The sequence below is a fragment of the Australozyma saopauloensis genome, chromosome 1 (assembly GCF_035610405.1).
Source record: "Australozyma saopauloensis chromosome 1, complete sequence".
In the NCBI taxonomy this organism is placed as follows: Eukaryota; Fungi; Ascomycota; class Pichiomycetes; order Serinales; family Metschnikowiaceae; genus Australozyma; species Australozyma saopauloensis.
Window position 1 is genome coordinate 2,523,562 of NC_086131.1, and position 23,790 is coordinate 2,547,351.

At 42.5% G+C, this 23,790-nt stretch overlaps 12 protein-coding genes across 12 annotated transcripts; 6 read left to right on the top strand and 6 right to left on the bottom strand.

Moving 5' to 3' along the window:
* Positions 1–138: 138 nt before the first annotated feature.
* PUMCH_001099 (chitin synthase I) lies at positions 139–3,039 on the top strand (the record flags this gene model as incomplete). The annotated part of the gene is made up of 1 exon (XM_063020165.1): positions 139–3,039. The coding sequence occupies one exon, from the start codon at positions 139–141 to the stop codon at positions 3,037–3,039; it is 2,901 nt and encodes a 966-aa protein (XP_062876235.1).
* A 162-nt stretch (positions 3,040–3,201) lies between these two features.
* Positions 3,202–3,789, top strand: PUMCH_001100 (uncharacterized protein; the record flags this gene model as incomplete). The annotated part of the gene is made up of 1 exon (XM_063020166.1): positions 3,202–3,789. The coding sequence occupies one exon, from the start codon at positions 3,202–3,204 to the stop codon at positions 3,787–3,789; it is 588 nt and encodes a 195-aa protein (XP_062876236.1).
* Positions 3,790–4,003: 214 nt separating this feature from the next.
* PUMCH_001101 (uncharacterized protein) lies at positions 4,004–4,555 on the bottom strand (the record flags this gene model as incomplete). The annotated part of the gene is made up of 1 exon (XM_063020167.1): positions 4,004–4,555. The coding sequence occupies one exon, from the start codon at positions 4,553–4,555 to the stop codon at positions 4,004–4,006; it is 552 nt and encodes a 183-aa protein (XP_062876237.1).
* A 315-nt stretch (positions 4,556–4,870) lies between these two features.
* Positions 4,871–5,449, top strand: PUMCH_001102 (uncharacterized protein; the record flags this gene model as incomplete). Its single annotated transcript, XM_063020168.1, has 1 exon — positions 4,871–5,449. One exon carries the CDS (start codon positions 4,871–4,873, stop codon positions 5,447–5,449), a length of 579 nt encoding a protein of 192 aa, XP_062876238.1.
* Positions 5,450–5,853: 404 nt separating this feature from the next.
* PUMCH_001103 (uncharacterized protein) lies at positions 5,854–6,345 on the bottom strand (the record flags this gene model as incomplete). The annotated part of the gene is made up of 1 exon (XM_063020169.1): positions 5,854–6,345. One exon carries the CDS (start codon positions 6,343–6,345, stop codon positions 5,854–5,856), a length of 492 nt encoding a protein of 163 aa, XP_062876239.1.
* Positions 6,346–6,715: 370 nt separating this feature from the next.
* PUMCH_001104 (uncharacterized protein) lies at positions 6,716–8,605 on the bottom strand (the record flags this gene model as incomplete). Its single annotated transcript, XM_063020170.1, has 1 exon — positions 6,716–8,605. One exon carries the CDS (start codon positions 8,603–8,605, stop codon positions 6,716–6,718), a length of 1,890 nt encoding a protein of 629 aa, XP_062876240.1.
* Positions 8,606–12,230: 3,625 nt separating this feature from the next.
* On the bottom strand, positions 12,231–12,788 carry PUMCH_001105 (uncharacterized protein; the record flags this gene model as incomplete). Its single annotated transcript, XM_063020171.1, has 1 exon — positions 12,231–12,788. The coding sequence occupies one exon, from the start codon at positions 12,786–12,788 to the stop codon at positions 12,231–12,233; it is 558 nt and encodes a 185-aa protein (XP_062876241.1).
* A 209-nt stretch (positions 12,789–12,997) lies between these two features.
* PUMCH_001106 (uncharacterized protein) lies at positions 12,998–14,704 on the bottom strand (the record flags this gene model as incomplete). Its single annotated transcript, XM_063020172.1, has 1 exon — positions 12,998–14,704. One exon carries the CDS (start codon positions 14,702–14,704, stop codon positions 12,998–13,000), a length of 1,707 nt encoding a protein of 568 aa, XP_062876242.1.
* Positions 14,705–14,799: 95 nt separating this feature from the next.
* PUMCH_001107 (uncharacterized protein) lies at positions 14,800–16,638 on the bottom strand (the record flags this gene model as incomplete). The annotated part of the gene is made up of 1 exon (XM_063020173.1): positions 14,800–16,638. The coding sequence occupies one exon, from the start codon at positions 16,636–16,638 to the stop codon at positions 14,800–14,802; it is 1,839 nt and encodes a 612-aa protein (XP_062876243.1).
* A 589-nt stretch (positions 16,639–17,227) lies between these two features.
* On the top strand, positions 17,228–19,834 carry PUMCH_001108 (uncharacterized protein; the record flags this gene model as incomplete). Its single annotated transcript, XM_063020174.1, has 1 exon — positions 17,228–19,834. The coding sequence occupies one exon, from the start codon at positions 17,228–17,230 to the stop codon at positions 19,832–19,834; it is 2,607 nt and encodes an 868-aa protein (XP_062876244.1).
* A 1,496-nt stretch (positions 19,835–21,330) lies between these two features.
* PUMCH_001109 (uncharacterized protein) lies at positions 21,331–23,223 on the top strand (the record flags this gene model as incomplete). The annotated part of the gene is made up of 1 exon (XM_063020175.1): positions 21,331–23,223. The coding sequence occupies one exon, from the start codon at positions 21,331–21,333 to the stop codon at positions 23,221–23,223; it is 1,893 nt and encodes a 630-aa protein (XP_062876245.1).
* Positions 23,224–23,514: 291 nt separating this feature from the next.
* Positions 23,515–23,628, top strand: PUMCH_001110 (uncharacterized protein; the record flags this gene model as incomplete). Its single annotated transcript, XM_063020176.1, has 1 exon — positions 23,515–23,628. The coding sequence occupies one exon, from the start codon at positions 23,515–23,517 to the stop codon at positions 23,626–23,628; it is 114 nt and encodes a 37-aa protein (XP_062876246.1).
* Between the last annotated feature and the right edge of the window lie 162 nt (positions 23,629–23,790).

A 23,790-nucleotide genomic window follows, 5' to 3' on the forward strand; every position in this document is an offset into this window, starting at 1 on the left:
CAATTCTCTTGTCACTGCCTTATCCTTCTCCAGTTTATACGTGACGTCTACAGTCTCCCAAAGGAGTAGCCCTCTATTCATCTGCTCGTCTCATCTTTTACTAAGCACGTTCATATTCATACAGCCGTTGACGTTTAGATGAGTAGAAATCTCCACCCCAACTATGGCCAAACTGGCGGGACCTACAACTACAACTCTGGGCATGGACAGAGCAGAGACCTGCTAGAATTCAGACAACCTGACGCTGTATACAATGGTCAGAGTGCACATTCCACTGACGACTTCCTCAACTACTACGAGGATGCACCTGGAACAAGACCTCTGGAGGTTTTTCATACCTCGGATCAGTCGAATCGCCACGGGGGACCGTCCCGCCGTGTCCCCTCTCATAATGTGAATGATCCATTTAACGAACTGTACGAGATGGGAAACTACTATCCTCAAAATCACTACCAAGATTACGCCCCGTATGACCATCCTGAACATCATGACTACAACCAGACATTCGACCAAGCCTTTGTTCCACACACATATGACACAGACGACGAAGAGAAGGAGTTTGACCATAAAATTCATTTCACTGAGATTCATGGTGACCATTATGATTTGCACACTTTCCGCGCCCCAACTGTTGAGGATGATGTTCAAACGGTATACGAACAATTGGACTCACCTTTCGAGACAGAGATTCCTGAGCTTCCAGAACAAGAAGAAGTCAGAGAAAAACCGAAGTTTGGGATTGCGAATGGCCACAATGGACATTTGGTTTTGGATTGTCCTGTTGCCACTGAATTATTGACAAAGTTCCCTGATTACAAGCCCAACCTTCCTGATGGTGGCCTTAGTAGAGAGTTTGCTTACATGAGATATACTGCTGTGACTTGTGGACCATCAAACTTCTGGAGAGATGGCTACATCTTGCGGCCTATTCACTACCCTGTCAGACGTCAAACTGAAATGATGATTGTCATCACAATGTACAATGAAGATGACATTCTCTTGGCACGTACCCTCAAGGGTGTTTTCAAGAATATCAAACATTTGGAGTCTAGAACACGGTCTCATATGTGGGGAAAAGACTCATGGAAGAAAATCGTTGTTTGTGTCGTTAGTGATGGTCGGTCCAAAATCAATGAAAGAGCTCAAGCTCTTTTAGCTGCATTGGGTGTCTACCAAGATGGCTTGGCCAAATCCAGAATTGACGATAAAAAGGTTCGTGCTCATTTCTATGAGTATACTACCAGAGTTGGTATCTCATCGGTTGAGGACACTGTCAAGCTTACAACCGAGAAGGTTGTCCCTGTTCAGATGCTATTTTGTTTAAAGGAACAAAATGCAAAAAAGATCAACTCTCATAGATGGTGTTTTGAAGCTATTTCTCAGGTTTTGGATCCAAATATTGTTGTTCTATTGGATTGTGGTACACAACCCAGCGGAAAGGCCTTGTATCATTTATGGAAAGAATTTGACAAAGATCCACAAGTTGCTGGTGCCTGTGGAGAGATTACTGCATCCCTCAAGAAGCGTCAAATGGTAACTAATCCGTTGGTCTATGGCCAAAACTTCGAGTATAAAATTTCCAATATTTTGGACAAACCAACAGAGTCTGTCTTTGGGTTCATTTCTGTCTTGCCAGGAGCCTTTTCCGCGTACAGATATGTCGCTCTCCAAAATGACATAAGCGGGAGGGGACCACTAGAGAAATACTTCAAGGGTGAGTTCTTGCATGGAAGTGGTGAGCTTGATCCAGAGGACGATGAATACGAGCTTAAACGAAACATGTTGAAAGAAGAAGCTGGAATCTTCACATCCAATATGTATCTTGCTGAAGATCGTATTTTATGTTACGAGTTAGTTGCCAAGAGTGGATCATCCTGGTTGCTTCGTTACTGTAAATCGGCCAGAGCGGAAACTGATGTTCCGGAGGGTCTAGCAGAGTTCATTCTTCAGCGTAGAAGATGGTTGAATGGTTCATTTTTTGCTGCAATCTACGCATTAGTGCACTTTCCAAAGATTTGGGGCTCTTCTCACAGCATTGGACGCAAGCTTTGTCTTCACGTTGAATTCTTCTACCAATTCATCAACTTGGTTGTTTCTTGGTTTTCCATCGGTTCTTACTTCCTCGTTTTCCGTATCTTGACGACATCTTTAAGTGCTCCAGACCTTCATTTCGCACCTGGAAATGTTCTATCGGTTGTTTTCCTCTGGCTCTATCTCGCTTCTATCGTGACGACCTTCGTACTTAGTTTTGGTAACAAACCTAAAGGTACCGAAAAATTCTACATCGTCATAGTTCTATTCTTTGCAATCTTGATGGTGTATATGATATTTGCTGCCGTGTTCATGGCTGTTCACTCGATTAAAGAGCTCGTCGCTTCACATACCAAACTTTCTGTGTCGCTATTTTTGCTGAATGGTGAATTCAGAGACTTAGTTGTCGCTACATCATCAACTTATGCTCTCTACTTTCTCGCTTCATTCCTTTACTTTGAGCCGTGGCATATGTTCACTTCTTTCATCCAATATCTTCTCCTCTCTCCTGCTTACGTGAATGTTTTGAACATTTACGCGTTTTGTAACATTGATGATGTTTCTTGGGGAACTAAGGGTGACACTGGAGCTAAAGATTTGGGTGCTGCCAAAGTGAGAGAGGATGGTACTTTCGATGTCAATATCCCAGTGTTGCAAGAAGAGATCAATCAATCATATCTTAACCAATTGGAAAAGATTAAGAAACCCCAAGAAGAGGCCAAGTCATCCAGTAAGCCATCTAACGAAGATTATTACGCCTTTATTCGTTCGATGACTGTATTGGTGTGGATGTTTTCGAATTTCCTTATTGTAGCCTTGGTTCTTGAGACTGGTGGATTCAACCAACTCGATTCACGCCCAACAACTGGAAAAGAAAATAGGTCTGAAATTTTCCTCACAGTCATTTTATGGACTGTTGCCTTCATGGCTGCTTTCAGATTTATTGGATGCGTCTTTTACTTGATTCTGAGATTTTTCGACAAGTTCAGATCGAGAAAGAGAAAGTAATCTCATGCATAACCTGCACGCAGTGCTCTCATGAAATGAATACGCGATTCTTCCTGGGTAAACAATATCCATCACAACTTAATAATTGACTATACAACTACGAACGCTAACGCATTCCTTTAATTTATCCTCCATATAAAGTTTATTGTACTATAGAATGGTATGAGCCGAAAACTACGCTCTTCAGAAGTTATAGAACAACTTGGCGAACCACTACCGCTTCCGTACTTAGTAGATACTCCAAAAGCCACAAAATCAGGCGCAGTACCGAATGAAAGTAATATTTCGCCACCCAATCAACTAGCCGATCATATTTTGCGGCGCAAAAACAGAATTCTCAGCGGTGAAAGTCGTTTAGAACAAGTGCATCAGGTCAAAGAACCCGTCGTATATCCTCTCCGGCTACTAAGGCAAGCAGAGGCTGAAGTTGACAAAGAATCAATTCTTGATGAAATAGAGAGAAAAATACAACTTTTGAAAGTTGACATGAAGAATTTCAAGGACTCCTCGTCGGCTCTGATCGTGCTTGAACGAATCAATAAAGATTTAGATGAGATCCAACAATGGAAACAACATGATAGTATTTTGGGTGAGCTCGAACGACTTCAGAACCAAACATCCGCTCTTGAAAACCCCGGCTTCAGTGGACGCTACAGAATAGCCGCGGTCGTCACAATACTTGCTTGTCTATTGGGACTATCATTCTTTGCGGGTCAGTATTCGTATGAATACTGCTACTACTTTTGTTGAGCTGCTGGACTGGATCTATGATGCTCACTCTCTTAAGTCGCTGAAGGCGATATCAACTGACGTGTTATGGATTTGTTATCTTGGACTCCAGCTCATCTCTCATTTCTGTAATGTTTGGCTCTTTATGTGAGAGCCGCAGACAAAACAATTTGTAATTCTGTAATATACCATTTCTGCATAGCTGCATCTAATACATTGTCCTATATACATTGGTTTAGTCATCATAGTCGTTGCTTGGAGGAGCGGCGCTCTCGGATCTCATGTAGAGATCAATGGCCGTAGAGAACACAGCGAAACCTGCGCAACCAAAAGCGGCTGCTTGTGGGCCAGCTTTGATAGAAAGCCCAGCTCCAGTAATACATCCAGCTACCACACCGTTGTAGATATCGTGCTTGGCACGGAAACTCTCCACTGAACATTCCACACCAGAATAGATCATACCAATATAACCGAAATTTTTCGCACTGCTCAACGATCTCTTACCCATATCGCTAAATTGTAGCTTCATCTGCTGTTTGAAAGGCAACTCACTGATGTGATTGGCAGCATTGTTTCCGACTGGGACATCATAAGCCATCGAGGCCATGAATAATCCAAAGAATCCTCCAAGAACAAAACCAGAACCTCCAGCCATCACTGTCTTGCCCGGACATGATTGCATTGCCTCTACCATTTTACGTGCGCCGAGCTCTGCCTGCTCCTCCTGGGATAGCAGGGCTAGAGGCTTCTCGGGCTCCTGAGGACCTGTGTAAACTCCAAACACCATAATGAAGAAAAGTGAGGTTTAAGTGGAATTTGCGTGGTGTTGTGTGGAGTTCTGTAGCGGGATCTGTGGAGACAGAAGGCGTGTGTATGTGAGATGAGAGTACCAGATAAAGAGTGATGAGAAGAGATGGGGAAGAGGTGAGGAACCACGTCGAGTGAGACGATCGGTCATATTTAATTAGAGAATACATATTGGCTATTCATTGCGTTTGAGGTTTTGAAATTTTCTGAAATTTTCTGTGACTCACCATGCATATCTCTTTTATATTGTCGCTCAACTATGCATAAGTGAAGAAGTCTACCAACTCTTTCCAAAATGTCCAAGGTGATCACATTTGTAACTGGAAATCCCAACAAAAGAAAAGAGGTTGTCCAGATTCTCGGCGGCCAAGATTCCGAGGAGGGATCAATTGTTGGAGACTATCTCATTCGTAATGCCAATGTGGATATCGAAGAGATTCAAGGCACAATCGAGGAAGTCACCATTCATAAGGCCAAAAGCGCTGCTGCTCTTTTAGACGGGCCTGTTTTGGTTGAGGATACCTGCTTGGGTTTCACTGCCATGAACAACTTGCCTGGTCCATATGTGAAGTGGTTCGTTAAGAGCATCGGTCTTCAAGGTTTGGTCGACATGCTCTATAAGTTCGAGGACAAATCTGCCCAGGTCGTTTGTACCTTTGGCTACTGCGAAGGTCCTGGACAAGAGGTAAAACTCTTTCAAGGTGTGACTGATGGTCTGATTGTTGAAGCTAGAGGCGACCAATACTTTGGATGGGATGCCATTTTCGAGCCAAAGGGCTTCGAGCAAACATACGCTGAGATGGACAAAGCGGTCAAAAACAGCATTTCGCACCGTTTCAGAGCCTTGGATAAGCTCAGAGACTTCCTTCTCTAGGTGTCCAAGAATTGTATAGATTAATAGATACTCCAACAATGCGGATTCGTTTCATTCTTCTTCTCGCACAGAGAAGCTCTTCTTTCAAGGTATATGATAGGCGTCTAATTTCTTCACCTACAGCGCTCCGTACTTCTTCTCCTACTGACTGATGTTCACCTCAACCGATCTTAGCAAAAACAAGCCTTTCAGAATCCGACATCTTTCAGAGCTAACATTCAGAGCTATTGGTAACCGCATCCATACTTAACTTTCATACACTGGTATCGTCTTACTTATTATATTAATTCCATGTCTAAAATGCTCTAAGGAAAAAGAAAGACATAGGACAGGAATAAATGTTATACATTAATTTTGAATGCGACAGGGTGGGTCTCGGCATAGCCGGAGGCTCGATGAGCTTTTCAAGAGAAGAAATTCTTCACCTTCTTCACGAAACCAGTCTTCTTATGCTTCTCACCACCCAGACTGATCACGGTGTACAAGTTGTTGTTGCCTCCAGATCCAACACTGCTTCCGTTGGAGCGTGTCTTCGATACAACATTTCCAAAACCTCCACGGCCCACTGTGAATGACTTGTTGGAAGCAACTGCGTACAAATCTGGCTTCTTCTGCTGTCCATCTACATCCTGAAGCTTGCGCGCAAGTTCAGGGCTATCGTTATTCACCATATTACCATATCCACCTCTTCCAGTTGTGATTTTGCTAGTGGTCAACTTAGGTGTGTTGGAGCCCTGGGGCACCATTTGAGGTGAGGGGGCCTCTGTAGAAGATAAGATATTACCGGCACCACCACGGCCAGTAGAGTAGTAAACTTTCTTGGGCTGCTTGGCCTCATTGGATACAGTGCTCTGAATGGGCTCCTTAGCACTTTCAGAAGGGGCTACTCCGCTCATATTGATGTTGTTGAATATTGTGGGGAAAACAGATTTGAAGATAAGTCGCTCGAACGATTGGTCTAACTATGTGAGGGATCTGGTTATTGAGAATATTGGGAGAGAAATATTTAAAAGGACGATCGGAGGCGGTCACTTCCTGGTGTTATTATCTGTTGCTACAGTGGTATCTACGCCGAAACGAGAATCATCAACAGTGCTCAACCCACCACAACCGGTACCATCAGATCACGTGATTAGCGCCCACAGTCGACTTGCAGCTTAGGTGGAGACTAGCAAGGAAGAGGCTAGGATGATTCATGAAAAATAACCTAAACAAAAACCTAAAATTCTTGGTATCATTGATGTAAGAACTTTTTTTTTCCTTAGTTCACTTGGCTTCAGAAGAAACCATGTACATGAGCGCCCCTACTGCAGAGTCGTCTAGGCTGTGAGTCTTGGCAAATAGAGATAGGCGCTTATAGATTAAGGGCAGTGCTGAGTAGTTTTCGAACGCTTCGTCCAAGAACTCTAATTTGTAGTTTTGATTAGCTGGAGCTGATGAAGGTCGAACAATTGTAACATCAGTTTTGTAGGATCCGTCATGTAGTTCGCCTAAATCTTCTTGTGATGCACCGCCATAGTAGGTTGAGGCTTTGGGCAAGGTTTTGGCTGGCGCTAGGGTTTTAGTTGTAGTCTCCGATTCATCAAAGGTTAGAATCGCGTTTGAGTTGATCTTCTTGTTTTTGACAATGGCAAGAGTACGATTGACGGGTGGCAACAATAGCTTAAATTGTGCATTGTCGGGCTTCCAACTCAAAAGAATAGAGCCAATAAACGCTTTTGCGTACTTGCGCTTCCATCCAATACAGCTCCATAATTTCAGTGTCACAGTTTTTGCTGACGCTCTTTTTCTCGAGCTCTTGCTTTTGCCTTGACTGCCAATGCTTGACGTTGAGTTCTTCTCGCAACGATCCTCCTCGGTCATTTGAGTATAACCATCGTCAATTAGTTCCAGCCTTACTGAATGGACTTGATTTAAACCAGATTTCAAGAATTCTTGTTTAGATGTATCAATTCTTATGGTAGTTCCCTGATCGAAATTAGTATCGTAGTCAGTTTGCGTGGGTGATTCACTTTGTGAACCAAACACATCAGAAAGTGATTCCGAAGAGGGCGTAGCCTTCTTAAAAACAGATTCAATTTGAGCCAGTAAATTCTCTGTGTCATAATCGGCTTGGTCGGCACCAGCATTAATCTCTAAGATCTGTTTGGGACCTCCAAATTCAGCCGCCAATTGAGAATTTGGAAAGTCATCATGGGATCCTTTAGAAAAAGATTTTGTATCCAAGCTTTGTGGAAGAGTATTCTCGTATGTTTTATTTCTGGGTGTGGCCACACTACTGAATTGCTTTCTTTTAATCGATAATGATTGGCTGAGAGCCGGAAATGAGAATCTTTTTGACAGATGCAAACAATTGTAGCTTTCATCGGCTTTCGGCTCTAAATCCATGACAGCATCAGAATCTTCGTGGGGAATCTGTTCCAATCCAAAGGAACTTGGTACTGCTGAAGTACAATTGAACGCAAATCCAGTAGTCCTATATGGGAGAGAGGTAGAGCGAACAGCATCTCTTGAAGTTTGATCAAAATCAAGCTGAAATTTGGCCGCAGATTCCCTTCTACGGAGGAGCTGCCTTTCGTAATAGTTCGGAGACTTTAAAGTCAAAGCTCTTGCCGGACTTTCTCTCTTTGAGCTATTCTGAATTCTTGAGGTATCGATTTTTGATGCGTGGACAAAGTTAATTTCAGAGATTTGCCGCTGCGCAATGTGTGCAAAATCTTTTTCGCTTCTTCTTGGAGATCTCTCAGAGAGACTGTGAGAATTCTCTGAATGGACATCGCTGTCTGCATCAAGGATATTCAGTTCAGCGAGAACTTCGTCAATTCTTAATTGAGGACCAAGTTGTAAAGTAGTAGCAACCACAGGCTCTCTGATTCTTGTTTCGTACGACAACTCCGTAGAAATAGGATCCAGTTTGCAGAAATCTGTTGAGCACACCTCAGAAGCAAGATCTTTGGTTGAAGCTGAAACTTTCTTCAACGGGTAAACATTTTCTGCTTTCATAATTCCAGACGAAGAATTTGATTTGAGTTCATCATTCTTCACTTCCATACACGTCAAATCGGAGTCTTCTTGTGAACCTAAACTCCTGTTGAAACTAGATAAAATTGATTTTTTGATGGATCTCCATGGTCCCATAAGAATTTTGAGACTCATTTGTTACAGCGCGCTGTGAAAAGTGATTTCTATGTTGTCTACGGAATGAGACTTAAGAGGATGTTTCAGGTTTGCAGCCATTCACATAGACAATATTTCAGATCTCGCAACGGAAACAGAAATGGGAATGCAGGTTGCTAAACCAAAAAAATTAGAAAATTTTTACAGGATTGTACTTGTGGCTCAATTTTTGGTCTTCTATGATTTGAATTCAGTTATCAAGTGTTCGCTTTTTTGGTTCATCAAAATTAAGCTGAAAGCCCATTAAGGAAAAGGGAGGTTCTTACTGGTAGTACTTTGAGGGTCTCATGATTGAATCAATGAATAATGGATAAAGAATATATTTTGTTGGGCTGATCATTCATGTTCGTTGATCTGTCTGCTCAGGTATTACTTTTGGTAGAAGACTTGACATGGTTGCCCTTGGAACTCTGATCAAGCTGGTATTGCTTAGATCTCGGTCTGGCTATCTATACACATTTGGGCCAAAGGGGGTCTGTTGAATTCTGTGTTGTCTAATTGTCGTTGTTCAGAGAGTATCATTCAATGTATTATTTCCTAGCATCGTTATTAAGATCTCATTTCGAACTTCGAAATACAACTTTCTAGCGGTATCTCTGTATGGATTTCCTTGCAATTTTCTGAACACATAAGAAGGCCAGGCAGATAACCATGAACTATCATTGAAAGGAGATGTTATGGAATAGTGAAAAAGATGAACAGTCTTAGCTTTGCAAGAAAAGTCAATTAGCTTACTCGGAAATTTGATAGAAAACGACTTGAAACTTTACGTCCATGTATGGCTTCACAGACGTGGTGAATGATAGATTTTGCAACTCAAGTCCAAGAAAGCAATAAAACCAAGATTTTATATACACAAATCCAGAGAAATTTACTTTACAAGAATTGAGCTTCATGTCTGTTTTCGGGATCTTTTATGGATGGGAAACAGAGAACTGTGCTATTCACATGATAGGTCATTAATTAATTGTCATGGTTGATGGAGATAATTCAGTTAGCTGCTATCTTTTGAGTTGACATAGAGTACTTCTTCTATTGATTTAGATCATAAATTGTCAGCTTTCAGCTCTGCATCTAAACAATATTCCATAGTAGAATCCTCAACAAACCCTGGAACCAAAAATATACTACCAGGAAGGTATGAATTAGGAATCCACATTTGTTTGTAGGTTATAAGTGGATCCACTGAGAGAGATATAACCAATACCAAGGAGACAAGTGATGTAACAAAACCAAGCGACGAAGTGATCACAACAGATCTGGTTGTCATGCATAGATTATCACAGTCAGTTCCTCCATAATTCTTTGCTGAAATTCCTAAGATCACTACCCACCAGACTGACATCCAGATCTCACTCGCTAATACAATCCCAGGAGAAACATAGGCCAAGAATGGAGGAATGAGAAATACTGAAGAGAAGAATATGCCGAAAGCCCCAGCAAGAACTCCCGCGACCATATTGGTATATGGCCAGATTTGAGTCAAGTGGACAACCGAAAAGCTCAAAGTGAGCGCTGAGAGTACTAGTTGAATACCTCGAATGAGCACAGCACACCTAGATGTACTAATTTCTGAGATCATTTTTCTTGAAGTAGAATGAGAAGAGTTTTCGGTGGTCAAAACTCGATTATTAAATCTCTTCCATATCTTTTGGGTGTTGCACACCTCAGTCCCTCTCTTGTCATCTGATTGATCAGTTGAGAGCCCGAGATCGTACGAGAAAGGTTACAATGACCCCATTCTATAGAATCTCCACATGACAAGTAGTTCCAACCAATTACTATCTGACAAAACGATTGATGACTTCTATCTATTGATCTGTTCCTGCACCAGGCCTCACAAACAATCACACCTAAGTCTTCTACACAGTACCTGAGGATACTGATAGTAGATTCTATTCATAGAAAATGGGGCACGAGTCAGCCTTTCCATAAGATCTGACACTTATTATGTGTTGGTTCTTACAGGTGCTATCTAGCTTATGTCATTTAACGCTATGACCAACCGACGTAGCACCGGCACATCCTTCTGTGTCAAATTCACTGAAGGTCACCGTAATTTATTTCAGGTCAGCCAGAAACGAGAAGATATCGATATTCGGGTGTGGGGGTATGCCAACACTAATCTTGTACGAGCGTCTTAGCTCAAGGAGGTCAATTTCCAATGTCATTTCCATTATCAATTTAAGCCAAATTCACCCGCAAGACATTGCTTCAAAGAACGCTCCATGTCTCGAATCTTACAAAAAGAAAAGATACTTCCTTGTACACTCCCAAAGAATCTTATTTCAAATTGTAGCATTCGAAGGCGTGTCACCATTCTACGTACTGTGGTCTGGAATCGTGTTACAGTGGAATGTGCCCTTAATCAATTCGAAAAGGTCGGAAAGATCATACTCAAATCGAGCCAGGTACCAAACAAAAGAAATTCTTATCTTTGGAAGTTCTCAAGATCTAGCAATGTTCTTGGTATGCCATATGTCACCTCAATATAGAGTGCTGGTTGACTGTACAAACTTTGGCGCCACACCTTGACCCACCACAATGGCAATTGATCACATTCACAGAAATGCAAACTGTGTGGATCCGAGCAAATTAAGATCAAGCGTTCGAGAAATAAAGCAAATGCACGGCGTTTTTCGGGATCCCGAAACCGCCTCATGTTACAGCCTTGCTAAATGTTCCCCTTTCATGCCTGATTAATCCATTTAGACTTTGCAGAGTCTGTACGTAATTAGACTCAATTGGGCAATCAAGAACCGGGAGCGCAACGCTAAATGCAAATTTCTGCATGGAATGAATATGTTCCTGCCGAAAACCCCAAGTCTCAAGCCATGTGCAGTCGGGAAAGTGTCTAGCTGCAAGATAACACTTGACCGCAAGTTCTTTGCCTGTCTAGCCACAGTGATTTCGGGGGCGATAAGAAAAGATAGCGGCATTTTTTCAAGGTATAAATATCATCGGCTGGCCTTCGTTCCTTACAAATCATTCCCCTACAATCGCTACATTCTCCCACAAAACTTCCATATAATGAACTTCGTCAACATTGTTACTTTCGGCGCTCTTGCCGCTGTTGCAACCGCTGCCAATGGATCTAACGGATCTAATGGTACCACCACAACGTTCTCTGCTGGTGCTGTCCAAGGTTTGAACGGCGGTACTATCGGTGCCGGTTTGGCTGCTGTTGCCGCTGCAGCTCTTCTCATTTAATCAGGATAATGAGTCGCTAAATTTTTGTATCTCCGAGCCTACTGAGCCCCACTACTGTATAAATGTAATAATATCATCTTCCATCGAAACATTCGTGTAGTCATTTTTTTATAATATACTATAGTACAGTTGAATTAACATCCGGTGCCGATACTACCTTCGTAGGCTGTCCATCATGTTGTTTATGCAGATAGCCAGGGGAGGTATTCCTTTTGATCTTCGCTCATCTCATCAAAAATTGAGAACAAATAGGAGATATTGTTCCTAATTCAGTTTTAATGGCTCGACTGGCTACTTTGATTATAATCTCCAGTGTCTTGGCAGTTCTTCACTTTCGTCTGATCTTGTCAAATCGAAATACAATGAAGTGAAAAAAACACATTATGCTGACCCTTTAGAATACATCTGGAAGTCTCTCTACCACATAAGCGTGGCCTCCAACACTCAAAAGCGGAATACCCGGAACTTTTCTAATTCTTCTCTTCAAGTCAGCATCATTGGTTGCCACAATGTAACACTTGTGCTGCATCACACGATGCACCAAGCAGTCATCGGCATAAGTTCCTCCATGAGAACAGCTGAGTCTCTTGATACGTGGGTCTTTGGCTAGCTTGAGGGCAATTCTATACTTGGGTCCCAACTTCTCCAACTCGGCCATGACACAGTCAGTAACAAGAGGTATACATTTGGCATACAAACAGTCCATAAGACCTCTCACGATATCTATCTTCTTTTGGATGGAGAAGTTGAAAAAATTGGTATCTATAAGAACCTGATATGGCGGCTTGATGGCTTCGTTGTATTGGAAGAACAATGCTGAAGAGACTTGAGGAACAGACCGTGCAAGCTCGGGATCCTGTTTTTTTACGATTTTGTTGTCTTTCTTAGGGTCGGTTCCTTTAGAGGCCCTTTTCATAAGTGCGAACTTCCGCGTCTTTTTGGCTTTTCCCATTGTGTTGTATGGTACAGTTGTAAGCTCATCTCCATCGCAGTTGATGATCTGGGTGATAATGGGGAAGACATCCGTACACCAGAGTCTTGAGCACAACAAGATAGAATTACGGTATGGAAATTAAAGGCAAGAAATGTCAAAAATGATAATCTTTGAGTGTATTCGTATTCATTACATTTGTGTAGGTATGAAAGGTCCTCCTTCTTGGATCACACAATTGGATTAACGGGCTCGGACCAGATCTCTTGAGGGTCGAATTGCCTTTCGGGATCCCTCTTCCAGCTCAAAATGTGATTTTTCTCGAAGTCAAGCTGGAATACACGCAACCGGCGCTTGTATTGTGAATCTAGTCTCCTGATGGCAGATTCACCGGTGACACCCGAGTAGCACAAAAGAATCATGTCCTTGTCGTCTTCGTCCCAGATACACGCATCGTTTTCATGCTCATGGCCCACACCTACAACCTTGTAACCAGCAGCCTTGATGTCCAGGAGTATCTTTTTATCTGTAGACGTTTGCAAGTAATGTTTCTCATTGTAGGTTCCAATTAATTTCACTTTTCCAGAAGGCCTGAAGTTCGGAAGTGGGTGGTGGAAAAATAGAAGCTTTTGCTCAACGTCTTCATTATGATGGTGGTTAAGTCTGTAAAGATAGTTTGCTTGTGAATCGTCAATATGAATCAGCGCGGAATCAAGATATGTGATCATTGCTTGAGGCTTTGTAAGGTCAAGTGCGTTGTAGTCTGGACTCTGGTTGTTCTCAAGTGGCGGGATTTGGTAGATATTGATATTACCATTGCTTATACCATGCATTCTATGGTCAAGATCACTAATTTTTTGGTTGTAGCATCCTGGCAAAGAAGCAATAAAGTTGTAGACGTTCAACTTTGTATTTGAGTCCATCATATCATAGTCTGAGTTTCCAAAGACGAAAACAAACGGAATTTGAGCTTTTAATATTGGAGCCACCGCTTTCAAGATTACGGATTCATAATGGGGAGAACTCATGTAATCAATCATATCTCCCGTAATCACAATCAATTTGTTGCCTGACTCCGCATCAAAAGCGTCTCTCATGAAGTCAAGAGTGCCTTTATCGAACTTGCATTTCTCGAAGCAAGCACCATCACCCTGGTTGATATGTAAATCACTGATTTGAATCACTTTGACAATTGGGTCCGAGGTAACGAAAATACCATTCTTCTTCAAAACTAAATCAAACTCTTGCTCGGCAGATAGAATCGAACTCTCTTGGTTTATCTGGATACGTAACGCAGAAATTGTGCAGTGAATAGTCTGCTTTACTGGTAAAATGATGGCAGCTGACTCAAACTTCCAGTGAGGCCGGTTGTCAAACAAATCCTGCTTTCCGTACAAAACATTGATATCTCTTACGATCGGTATGTGGAACTCGGGCGTATCAAAGTAGTTAATCCACATATATGCCTCTTGGTATAATCTCTGCAGGGTCCACTTGGATCCCTCCATTCCAGTGGTTGGTTCCTTGTTGCTGTATGTGAAAGAGATATCCACCACGAATCTACTCGACAAGCTACCTTTGGCCTTAGCAACATACATGTAGTAGTTAAATAGAGAGAACCCGTCCTGAAAGAGGTTGAGTTTGTGGGGCATCCTCTCCCAATATCCGTTTGGAACGTCTTCTTTTGGCTGGCTGCATCTGAAACCGCGCATACACCGGGTAATCCTCACATCTGCAACCACAAAATTATTATTTATGATATCCGTTGTAGATCTATAGTTGTGTACTTGCATGTAACCGGTCTTTTCATAATCTATAGAGATACCTTGTCCATGAATTGTGTGCAAGGTTATGCCAAACAACAAAAGAATGAAGGCTGCATAGTGCACCTTCCGATTCCTTATGAAGTAATTGATTTTGCTCTGAATTTGAGACATTTCAGAGACCTGAAGGTGTACCTGATACCTGCTTCCTCTGGAGGGTTTTCAGCTAGATTCTCTCGGCATGTATATGCAGGATAAACCCAATTCGGTTAATAGATAGACACGTCGGATTCCTCGGCGGCAAATTGTTGCGCCAATTCAGGCTTTACCCTAATAGTTGAATTTTCTTTGGTCTGACTTTTTTCTGGCACTTCAGTTAGGTCAGTGGGCTCTGCCTCAGCTTTTTCAATTTTTTTTAGTTCTTGTGGCTCATGAGTTACCTCTGGGAACTCGGTTACCTCTGCGGAACCTTCGGATTTACAAGCTTGTAGTTCGAGACTTGCCGAATCTAGTTCAATCAAGTCGCTAGAGGCGCTTTCTAATGGATCTGTTGTTATTTCGTTCTCTGACTTGATCAATGTGGTGGAGTCAGCGTAGATGAGAGTGATCACATGAGGACCTCTCCGGCTCACATCACGGACGATCTCCTTCACTTCATCAAATTCGATTGCTTCATTGTCTTCCATTTGAATCCATTGATTATTAGACCGAACATAGAATTTGCTTTCTGAAATAATGACTCCAATAAGAATATAGGCTTTCAATTGAGGATTAGCCAAAATAATCTTATCGAAAGACTTAAGCCTTTCTGGTGAAGCTGTTTCCTTGTATTTGCTTTGATTAGCTAGCTCAGTGGTACGAAGTTCGCTGAGTTGGGACTTAAGCGACGATAGGTCTTCACTCACGCCATTCGACAAATTTGCGAGAGCTGTTTTAGATGCATCCAACATGTTATCAATTCGCTTCCCCTCGAAGAAATTCAATCCCATGAGCTTTCTAGCCAGTTCATGGTGTGCAGTTTGTGCCTGTTTGATAAGCTCTATCTGCTCTTTGATTGTGTCAACATACAGAGCGCTGTAGATCTCTGGATAGTGGATCTCACAGAGATCGAAAGGTGTAGTATATGTTTCTTCGTCACATACTAATTGATAGGTCATGAGAGGAGCCACGGTATCGAACTTCACGCAGCCCAACATGGAAAAATCCTTGTGCCAAATCATCTCGTTGAGAGTTTCATACAATGTAGGCAATCTACTGTCAGACTCGACTTCCAATACCATCAAGTCTGCCTTGTTCTCATCGTCGGAGGTCTCGATTAATGTCACGAAGATGTCCCGTAGGGTGGGAACTGTGGCTACAAGCTTCTCTATCATCCGCAACACCACCTCTTCATCCATAAACTGAAAGTTTGCTTCACGCAGGAAGGCTTCCGTTATGCGGCTTGCGTCAATATACCACCGTTTGCTTTCACTATAGTGCATAAAAAAGTAAACAATTCTCTGTAGATCTTTCACAACATCATCAGTCGCATCAGCTTCCAAGACGGCTTTAGCAAATGGGAGATATGAGCAAAGAATCGAAAGCAACGGAGGCCAACATTTATTCTTCTGGTCCTTGGCAAGGATCATAGGAAATAAATTACGTTCAGTTTTGATGTTCTCTGGAAGAGCAAAACTCATGTCAGAGTCCAGAGTGTCACTGCGTTCAATTTCCTGTTGAATTGAAACACTCTCGCTTCCATTCTGGTCCTCTATATGAACCAAGTCGACCTCGTCGGATTCCTTGATGGTAGTTTCATTTGCGTCCCACTCCTCAGAATAACCAGGTTTTTGTAGAGATGGATAATCTGCAAAAGGATCAGAGCCAGCGGAGCTTGCGTATTCGCCGACAAACTGCGGGATCTCGTTGGGGTTTCTGATCTGCACCGATGTCTGAGGTTGAACGCTTGAGTCTCGCAGAGGAAGGGAGGGCGGAGCCGGGGGCAAATCTCCAAACAAATGTGCAATTGCATTGGTTACATCGTTTCCAGTGGCTTCTAGTGCCTCAATGGCCTGTTTGCGGCTAAAACCCATCTCTTGAAGGGTTTGGATATCATTATCTGAGGGCATGACAGAAGAAGTGACAGATAGAAGGTTTAGTTTTGGAGAGACGGTATATATAAATTGCTGGTTTTGTGTGTTCTTGTACGGTCACGTAATTTGTTTTGCTTTGGTCTAGGAGAAGAAAGTCTGGTCTTTGTTCCTACAATGTATAATGAACAGTCAGGGGTGTATGTAGGGTGCGGATTTAGAATGAGGTGAGAGTTACTCTTGGGAGTACTGTTGACGCAAATAGTGAATTGAACTTAAAACGAAAGTTCAAGGAGCTTCTTTAAGAATGGCTTCTGTCTTCATAAATATTGAATTTTTTGTTTGACTGAGAACAGATTTGACCATTTCTTGGATGACTTACTTTAGATTTGCAGCCAAAAGAACCACAGGACTAAATCTTCTAGGTCAATAATTCGACCGTTTCTTTATTAAATTCATTTGCATCTTTTTTTTTTCTTTTTTGTTTCACTGTTTCGTCAGCGAGCTAGTGATACTGATTTTAATGATCCTTCGCATCTCGCTATCAGTTCCCTAGATTCTTACTACTACAACCAAAAGAAAAGGTGTGCATCTCTACCATTTTGAGTCTTATTTTAGCGTAACTAACATGTCTGAAGCCGCTTTGGAATCTGCAAAAGCAGAGAAACTTCGAAAACGCCAGGAACAGCTAGCGAAATGGAAGTCAAAGAAAGCTTCTACTCCATCAGATGACTTAGCTCTACCTATCTCGAAGGATGGGTCTAATATCGACAACGCCGTAGATGAGAAAAAACTCGAAAGATTGAAGAAACTAGAGGAGTGGAAGAAAAAGAGACAACAGGCAGACCAACTGGGATCATCATCGATTCAACTCCAGGAGAAACAAAATCTGCGACTAGAGGCCTGGAAGAAGAAGCGTAGTGAGCAATCAAATTTTAAGGCTACGTTAATTCCTAAATTTCCACAACGAACAGTAAAAAAGGCTCGGCCCCATTCAACTTCGTCATCTCTTTTTGATGAAACAGAGAATACCACAGAAAAATTGTTATTCAAGAAACCAACACTCTCTCGCTCAAACGATTCGGAATCTCATTCTCTTGATGAGTCTCCTGAAGACTCTTTGGATGCATACTTGGATAGCTTGCAGACAGAAACAACAGAGGTCAATCAAAGCCCAATGATCGTTGAGGCTGAAGATTCAGAGCCCGAGAATCTGGGTGAAGATGAGGATCAAAAGCTCATTTCATCTAAAATGAAGAGCTTACAAAAGGAAAAAGCGCTACTGGTGGTCGACCATAGTCAAGTAGACTATATACCATTCAGAAAGAACTTTTACGAAGAGCCAGATGCAATTAAGAATCTAATGCCAGAGGATATTGCTCTTCTCCGCCTCTCAATGGACGGAATCAAAGTGTCTGGCTCAAACGTTCCTTCTCCAATTTGGGACTGGGATCAACTTGGGTTGTCTTCTTTGGTAGTCTCAATCTTAAAGGAAGAATTACGCTTCGAAACTCCAACATCTATACAGTCGCAAGCTTTGCCATCTATCATGTCAGGTCGTGATTTTCTAGGTATTGCAAAGACTGGTTCTGGAAAGACTTTGGGATTTATTTTACCTCTTCTCCGACACGTTCAAGATCAACCGCCGTTGGAGGATGGTGACGGCCCAATCGGTATTTTGCTAACGCCTACAAGAGAACTAGCTCTACAGATTTACAAGGTACTCTCAGTTTTTGCAAAAAAATTGTCTATTTCCACAGCGTGCTGTTATGGTGGCTCTTCGATTGAACCTCAAATAGCCGATCTAAAGAAAGGCTCCCAAATTGTGGTTGCTACTCCAGGCCGATTAATCGATTTATTAGCCGCAAATGGTGGTAGAGTTTGTAATTTGAGAAGAGTGACCTATGTTGTGTTAGATGAGGCTGATCGTATGTTTGATTTTGGTTTCGAACCTCAAGTGAACAAAATATTCTCCCAAATCAGACCCGACAGACAAAGCATTTTATTTTCTGCAACATTTGCAAAAAAAATGGAATCCCTAGCAAAAGCCATCTTGGTTGATCCTGTTGAAATTATTGTTGGAGGAATCAGCGTGGTGCCTCCAGAAATTACGCAAAGAGTCGAATTCATTGGTCTAGAAGGCCATGAATCTGAAGAAGAGATCTCTTCCATGAAGCTCCAACTCCTTATCTCAACTCTTCTGAAATTTCCAGACGTGAAGAAGCTTGTTTTTGTGGAGAAACAAGACTCTGCTGATAAGTTGCTAGTGAAGCTTCTTGCGAATAGTTTTGCATGTGTCGCTATCCATGGTGGCAAGGAGCAAATTGACCGCAAGTATGCAATCAAAGAGTTCAGTGATCCAAACAGTGGGGTGGACATCATGCTCGCCACTTCAATCGCTGCTAGGGGCTTGGATGTGAAGGGCTTGGATCTTGTGGTGAATTACGACCCTGCGAATCACATGGAAGACTATGTCCATAGAGTTGGTAGGACAGGTAGAGCAGGTCTGAGTGGGCATGCATATACCTTGGTCACTCTGAAGCAAGAGCGGTCAATCACCGATCTCGTTAAGGCATTGCGACTCAGCAAGATCCCGGATTCGGAAATAGACGACCGGCTCCTCAGTATAGCAAATGCGTTCTTGGACAAAGTCAAACAAGGAAAAGAGAAATACCGCTTCGGTTTCGGTGGAGAGGGATTGAGTAAGCTCGATCAGGTTAGAAAGAGTAACCAAGTCATGGAAAGAAGGGCCTACGATGTTGCAAATGACGGGAATCTGGTTACTCCGGTTCCTTCTACAGTTGATACCCCCAACAAAGAACGTGAGGCTGGCCTAGATCTTCCAGAGTTCACTATCATTGAAGGAAAAGCTGAGGAAAGCAGTGGTCCTGACAAGTGCAAATTCCATTCAAGGATCACAATTAATGACTTGCCACAAAAAGCGCGGTGGATTGTCGTTAACCGAGAGAGTCTTGCCCAAATCATTGAATCTACAGCGACCTCTATTACTAACAAGGGTCAATACTACCCACCTAACACTAAGGTGCCAACTACGATTAAACAAGGTGGCAAAGAAGTGCCAGCACCACCAAAACTATACCTTCTCATTGAGGGACTTACTCAAATGGCTGTCAAAGAAGCCAATCGCTTGATTCGCCAAAAAATGATAGAAGGTTTAGAACAAGCTGGACTAGAAGACAACCTAACTGCACCCATGGGTAAATATACGGTGTGAGTGTTTATGTGCAGTCTGATTAGTTTCCTCGGTAGGTTGTTTCTGTGGGGAAAGCACAAGATAAAGATAAATAGTGGAGGTCCTGGCACAACTGCCTAGGTCTCTTTTTTTCGAATTATCATCATTACGGTCATTACTTTGTAACAAGAGTTTTCGACAGAACCCAAAGCATACAGAAGCAGATGACCATTAATACAACTGAGCTCTCCAAAGACGAAAAGTGGATTGTGACTGAGGTCGACGAAGGCTTTTTCCATGTTCAGTATAACAATCCAAAAACCTTGAATGCTTTCAGCGAGGTGGATTGGCGTAAATATCAGGATATACTCACAACCTTGGATTCTGACCCAGGAACAAAGGTTGTATTTATCTCTTCCAATTTTCCAAAGGCATTCTCCTCTGGTCTCAATTTGAAAGCTGCTACCCAGATACTTGATGGAAAAGAAAATTGGTCGTACGCTTCTAGGCGCAACTTCATGTACCAGCACATCCGTGAGTTCCAGGATGCTATCTCTGTTCCAGCAAGAATGAGAACTCCTACAATTGCCTTATTGAACGGTGTAAGCTATGGACTTGCAATTGATATCGCGGCTGCGTGCACCATTCGAATCGCTACTAAAGATGTCAAGTTGTCTATTCGGGAAATTAAGATAGGCATTGTAGCAGATATGGGCTCCTTGCAGCGTATGACGCCTCTCGTTAGCAATAAATCCTTGATGAACCAGTATGCTTTAACCGGGCAAGTTTTTGGGGCTGAAGAAGCATTGAAAATTGGATTCATCAGTGAGATCGTCCCCGATTTCGAAGCAGGCTTGGAATATGGACGTGAACTAGGCCTGTCCATTGCTGAAAACCCACTGTGGGCCATCAAAGGCACAAAAGAGAGCATTCAATTTCTGGCAGACGGAGGTTCGGTTGAAGCGGGTCTTCTCAACATTGCTAACTACAACGCACACTTCTTGGTAGGTGGTCTTCCTGACTCGGGCTTCGGCGCATCCAAGTTATAGGACAGCCCTTAGTTTATATGCATTTTCGATTACTATAGGAGAATTATGATCAACAGCTAATGTCTGATGTTGTCCAAGTGTAGATCTTATGAGCGTATTTTTTAGTGCACCAGATGGACTGTGAAGACCAGTTGTGACTAGTTCTTCATTGAAAATTGGCTTTTGCCTTTTTGAAATATTAGGTGATGCAGTTTTGTCTCCTTTGTTTTAGCGTTAAGGTTACGAATTGCACTCTATATTCTTTCAATGTCTCAGCTGGCGCTCCAAATTGCAGTAAGACTTCTGCAGAAATCCGAACCTATAAATTCCCTCACCATCATTTCTCCTTCTCCAGGTTTATCTCTCGCGAAATTTGCATCTTTGTCAATTTGTGTAATCGTCTTTTTTGTATCCTCACGTGACTGATCCTCAAGTCCGTCTCTATGCACCACTGAAAAATACAAAAGTCAAGAAGACGTATCAAATTCGCTTCATACATCCCTTTCCGTCATGAGATCGAGTATTGGCAGAGCCAAGGCGTCTGCTCATACCTTGAGCCGATCTTTCACAAATGCCAGAGCTCACAATAGTGCTCTGGCGATCGGTTTTGGCGTTGAAGACGGAAAAAGATTAGCACACCAGAGTTTTGTGGAAGGGACTTCGAGAGATGGTACCTTCACCACCGCTAAATCCGCGGCTCCCAGCTTTATGCAAAGTTTCCTCTCTTGTGAGTCTCAGCATTTGCAACCAGCTCAGCCCACTACTTCTTCGGATCATACACAACTTTCCGCACAAGTCAAGAAGAAGATCCAGATGTTCATTGAGAAGAACATGTTCATTGACTTGGCAGAGGCTCTTGCTGCATGGACACTGCCGAGCCTGGCACTACCTTGGAACGAGGTTCTTACTAGAGAAGAGCTTTCTCACCTAGTTGGAGAATTGGTCAACCAACAAGCTCGAGTACTCACGCAGTCCAACGCATCCAAATTCATGGAGGACAACTCATACCTGGCAGTATCACAATATAGGGATGCTCACCGATTCAAGAGACTTATACGTGAAATTTTCGCCAACTTGTTGGGGAAGGACGGTCATCTTTACGCTCAAAAATTAGAATATTCTGTGGATTTAACACCCAAAGAGTTTGAGAATATCATCAACTTGGAGTTGCAAAACGGTAAGTTGGACTTAGCTTCTCTTTGGTTTCAGTACTTGGAAAAGCAACACCCTAATGGGCAACATTACACACAAATGACACGCGAACTTTGGCTCTTGAAATTCAAGGTTTCTGCAGGGGGGTACTCTCCACTTTGGATCATTGACACCGGCGGTTTGTATGATCATGATTTCAATACTCGACAGTCATTCTTGGCGTCAGAGACACAATGGTTACGTATTTTTGACGAGTACTCTAGATACCAAAAGCTCCTGCTGGGCTGTGACAAGGTTGTGCTTGATAAAGAGCTTGTTAAATGCATGATCAACTCTGTGGCATACAACAAAAACATTCGCCAGGTGTATCACATCATTGAGCAGAATTGGGGAATTCTCCCGACTGGTGAACTAGTAGCCGGATTCCAAAAACCTACTCACAATGACCTACTATATCCTGACAATGGGCTCTTGGCCACGATTGTCGTGGCTCTGATTTTTAACAGTGACTTCCGCTCTGCACTTGCGTTCATTAATGGCTTTCAAACCAACTATGATATCGATTTACAAGAGAACAAGGTGTTCTGGGACGACATATTCCGCTGGAGCGACTCCAAAACGCGATACAGAGAATACAGAGCGCTTCAAATTTATCTTAAGGAAACAAAATGCAACGCTGTTGTTGCACCAACTAGTAATGCTACACTCCAATCTACTTTACGCCAGGCGCAAGCGTCACCCTCATTCGATTACCAAGGATATTTGGAGTACATCAACGGGCTCCGCTCTATGCGTGTGAGTCTATTCCAAGAATTGTGGAAGTGTTACAAAGAGTGCAAACCTGGCTATAGTACAAGACCCTTCGAGACATACCTCAAGATCATCAAAGAGGCGCCTGAAGATAGTTTGTGCTATGACTTGCTCACAGACTTGTCTCGTGAGTGGCTGGCCTCATATGTGAACGAGGAATCATTCAATAAGTCGTGGTCCTATAAGAATACCGACCGCATTGAGCATCAGTATATCTCGACTTTGAAAACTCTCCTTGATTGCAAAGGAGATTCCGGTGAATTTGCGGAGCTCAAACACATTATCAACAAATGGAGTCTTACTGAGGACATGAAATTGATCATGGAGAGATGGCTAGGTAGTAGAGAGCCCCATTACTACAAGATAGCCGCAGCCCGAGCCGAAAGAGACGAGCAGAACAGGCTTATCGAGGAACAAGAAGAATTCTTGAACATTTTCTAATGGAGCTTCTCACATTGCATTTGGGTACAGCGACAACCTAACTATTACATAGCACAATAACGATTACACACAAGACGAACAAAGAGCCCGTACTTCTACAAAAACTAAAACTGAAACTAAAACACGAATATATTTTAGAAAATTCCTAATCAACATTTGTTCCTCCGCTCCATGTCTGTCTCGTAGGCGATATCCATAGGAACTACACGTCCCCTCAGACCTGCATTTACTCTGTTCGCAGTGGACACCTAACTTCAAAATTCAGAACAGTAACACTACATCTACAACAAAATGGCCGAGGGATTAGAGAAGTTTGCTGAAGTTCCAGTTGAGTTCTTCAAGGAGGGTTCTACCTTCGTCAAGAAATGTCAGAAGCCAACCAGAAAGGGTATGTATCTTCTTTAGAAGTGATTGTCACCAGACTAGAGTTCCACTACACAAGTGGATAATAATGGATGACTATTATCTGGAAGTATTTTCATTTGATGGCCTGTATTTTGTGATGAGCATTCCATTGGTTTCTTAGCATATGAATCACATATGGTTTAGGCGGAGCCTCATACACTG